A 3,313-nucleotide genomic window follows, 5' to 3' on the forward strand; every position below is an offset into this window, starting at 1 on the left:
CTCCCATTGATTTCGGAGAGCTATGAGAACAATAATCTCCCAATCAAATCACATCAAAGTTCTCTCTCACATACCAAGCTTTTCGAACAGTTTCCTTTGTTCAGGTAAGAAATTGAGGTGATGTTTCTTCCAACATTTTCTGATTTTATATGCAATAGTTTGATTTCGACAATGATCAAATTATCGAAGTTGATGTTCAGTTATAACAGGTTCTGTGATTGATAATTTTGTCGATACAGAGCTATCATGGATCCCTTCAAAGGACAAGGAGGCATTCAGATGCTGCTAACCGCTGAACAAGAAGCACAACACATTATTTCTAATGCAAGAAATTGTAAGACCTCAACCCTCTCAGACAATGTTGTGATCAAGGTTTTAGAAAAACTCTGTAACCACAATTTTATAATTTGTCTACAAACTTATCTCCATTTAATCTGAATGAATGGATGAATGTTGCGTTCAATTGTTCAGTAAGAACCCAAAGGTTGAAGCAGGCAAAGGAAGAGGCTGAGAAAGAGGCTGCACAATACAGATCTCACATGGAAGATGAGTATCAAAATTCAATTTCAGAGGTAAAAACTGATGTTTAATGTATTATTATAGGTCAAACAAAATTCAAATATGTTATGTTTTGATTAGATTAAGAATGTTTTGGTTTTGGGGTGAGTTTGCTTAGACCACAGGGACTTCTGGATCTAATGTGAAAAGGCTTGAGGAGGACACAGAGGCTAAGATTAAACATTTAAAGAAATCAACTTCAGATGTCTCATCAAAAGTGGTTGAAATGCTGCTCAAGTGTGTCACAAATATCAAAATATAATGACCAAAGGTTAGATTTCACAGATTCTTATATCATCTCTTTCATTTGATATCACTCTATTTATTATGGCTTCTTTCTTATGGTTCAGTAATTGCTGAAGATGCAAACACAAAGGGTCATCATCAATAAAATGAACTGACAAAGCTATCAAGATTCATGTTCAAGTGATCAGAAGCAATTTTTTTCTCTCTCTCATTTGATATAATTAAATGCTTTAGTGACATCATTATATTGTTAATTACATTTTCTTTAATTACATTTCTCTCTTTTTTAATTTTTAACTTATGAGAACGTTATTATTTTTTTTATCTGTCTTTGACAATATTTATAAAGAAGTTTGTTCTAATAATGTATAAAGCATCATGCTATTTTAATAACGTAGTAATAGTAATTTTTACTACTCATTAACTAAATATTTGAAATATTTGATACATAGGAATTAGTACGTAGGATGCTATCCCTCACAAATGAAGTGAATAAGATATGGGTTTTTGCACCAAACTAGGCATATTTGCCTTCAATATTACCGAAATGGACAAATTTTGACCCAAAGTGAAGTCGTGGGGGGCCCAAACGACTTCAATTGAAGAAGTCGTGCCCCCCCTGCACGACTTCACACTGTTCATGTGTTCAGTGTTGAAGTCGTGCAGCCCAAAAACGACTTCTGAGTGTTGTAATCGATTACAATGCACTGGTAATCGATTACAGATTGTTGAAATCGTGACCCCCCTACACGACTTCAATTGAGTAGGCAAAAAACGTACTGGTAATCGATTACGGCACTTGTGTAATCGATTACCAGTGTGTTTTTGGTTGGTTTTTGAAAATGATTTTGCAATTAACATATTTTATGTATTGGTTGTGTTATACGAGAAGAGAAAATAAATATTAATAACAAATAATAATAGTAATATAAAAAAAATCGATTCGATTACAATTGTGTAAGATTACAATTTCCCCTATGATGACCTTCGTTGCGGCAATAAGAGCATTTTTTTGGCTTATCTGGATTGGATTGATCCATTTCATTATGAAGCCTATTTGTAGATGGTCTTCCAGATGTCTTGCGTCACATTTTAGGATCTGGTATGAAGTTTGGACCTGTATACGTAGACCAATAATCTTGATTTTGGATTGGGTAAAATTGTACTTCGTATGCCTTGAAAATGTTGTTAAGACTGTACACTGGATCGATTACTTGGGTTAGTAGGATAAGCGAAAATGCACAAACAGCAATGACATGATGACATGGGAGACGAGTAGCCTGGAAGTGACCACAATCACACCACCATTCATTTAGGCTGACCTTATAGGAAAGTGGAACAGGGCGGTAGTGGTGAGGTGTTGAAATTTCCTGAACATCAAATTCAGAATTTTCACGGTTGTAGCGATGAACATGACAAAATGCGGATTGTTGTTGGTTTTTCCTAATGATGTCGGCGATTTGTTCAAGATATTGGTGTCCTGCTTGTAGCATACAGTTCGCCTTTAATCCCCGTTCAACAAACCATGATTGTGTCCTTTCAAATGTTGTTCTGATGAGAGCACATATTGGTAATGAACGTGCTCCCTTTAAAATGGAGTTGGTGCACTCAGCAAGATTAGTGGTCATATGTCCATATCTTTTCCCTCCATCAAAAGCCTGAGACCATTTTTGTAACGGGATTTTATCTATCCAATCAACTTGTTGTGGGTATTGGTTTCTGAGTGCAGCAAGTTTTGCCGTCACAATTGGTTGCTTAACCTCGTAAGCTATAATGATGTAATGAATAAATAAATTAAAGAATAATGTTAACAAAATTATAAAAGTAAAAGTGTATTAAGAATGTTTGTAGTAGTACCTAAATTGATGAATTGTTTTTTGAGGTCGTGATTTTTGAATTTGTTGTTGAAGTTGGATGCTAGATGACGTATGCATTAAACAGAGTTCAAACCATCTTGTTTCCAACCAACTTCTTCGGATCTTAAGGCCGATAGGATGCCCTTTCCTCTGTCAGTGATGATGCAAATATTTTGTTGGTGGCAAACATGTTCTCGAAGTAGTTGAAAGAACCATATCAAGGCCTCCTTTGTCTCACCTTCTACAATGGCAAAGGCCAATGGAAAAAGATTTCTATTGCCTTACGATTTTGTCTTATGATTTTGTCTTACGATTTTGTCTTATGATTTACATAAATTAAAAAACTCTTCCAATACATAACAATACATCACAATGTAATCAACAACAATCTGTGCTTACACTAATTCATATCAATACACTTAATTAACTTCCACATTTTCAAAAACCTACCAAAAACACACTGGTAATCGATTACAACAACCTTGTAATCGCTTACCAGAGTGGTTCTTGCACAAATAACACAATGGTAATCGATTACAGAAGTGTCGTAATCGATTACCAGTACGTATTTGGCCTACTGAATTGAAGTCGTGCAGGGGTGTCACGATAACCACACTTTGTAATCGATTACCATTACAATGTAATCGATTACA

At 35.0% G+C, this 3,313-nt stretch overlaps 1 protein-coding gene across 1 annotated transcript; it reads left to right on the plus strand.

Moving 5' to 3' along the window:
• The first annotated feature begins 212 nt into the window (after nucleotides 1–212).
• LOC124839615 (V-type proton ATPase subunit G 1-like) lies at nucleotides 213–1,025 on the plus strand. Its single transcript, XM_047315497.2, has 4 exons — nucleotides 213–334; nucleotides 472–572; nucleotides 677–829; nucleotides 909–1,025. Exons 1-3 carry the CDS (start codon nucleotides 247–249, stop codon nucleotides 818–820), a joined length of 333 nt encoding a protein of 110 aa, XP_047171453.1. The 5' UTR covers nucleotides 213–246; the 3' UTR covers nucleotides 821–829; nucleotides 909–1,025.
• Nucleotides 1,026–3,313: the final 2,288 nt, after the last annotated feature.

The sequence above is a fragment of the Vigna umbellata genome, chromosome 4 (genome assembly GCF_029865625.1).
Source record: "Vigna umbellata cultivar VRB3 chromosome 4, Vumbellata_1.0, whole genome shotgun sequence".
NCBI classification, from domain to species: domain Eukaryota; kingdom Viridiplantae; phylum Streptophyta; class Magnoliopsida; order Fabales; family Fabaceae; genus Vigna; species Vigna umbellata.

Coding starts and splice junctions, on each gene's coding strand:
- LOC124839615 (XM_047315497.2), top strand. CDS start 247: ATGGATCCCTTCAAAGGACAAGGAGGCATTCAGATGCTGCTAACCGCT. Junction 335..471: donor TATTTCTAATGCAAGAAATT/GTAAGACCTCAA, acceptor TCAATTGTTCAG/TAAGAACCCAAAGGTTGAAG. Junction 573..676: donor ATCAAAATTCAATTTCAGAG/GTAAAAACTGAT, acceptor GAGTTTGCTTAG/ACCACAGGGACTTCTGGATC.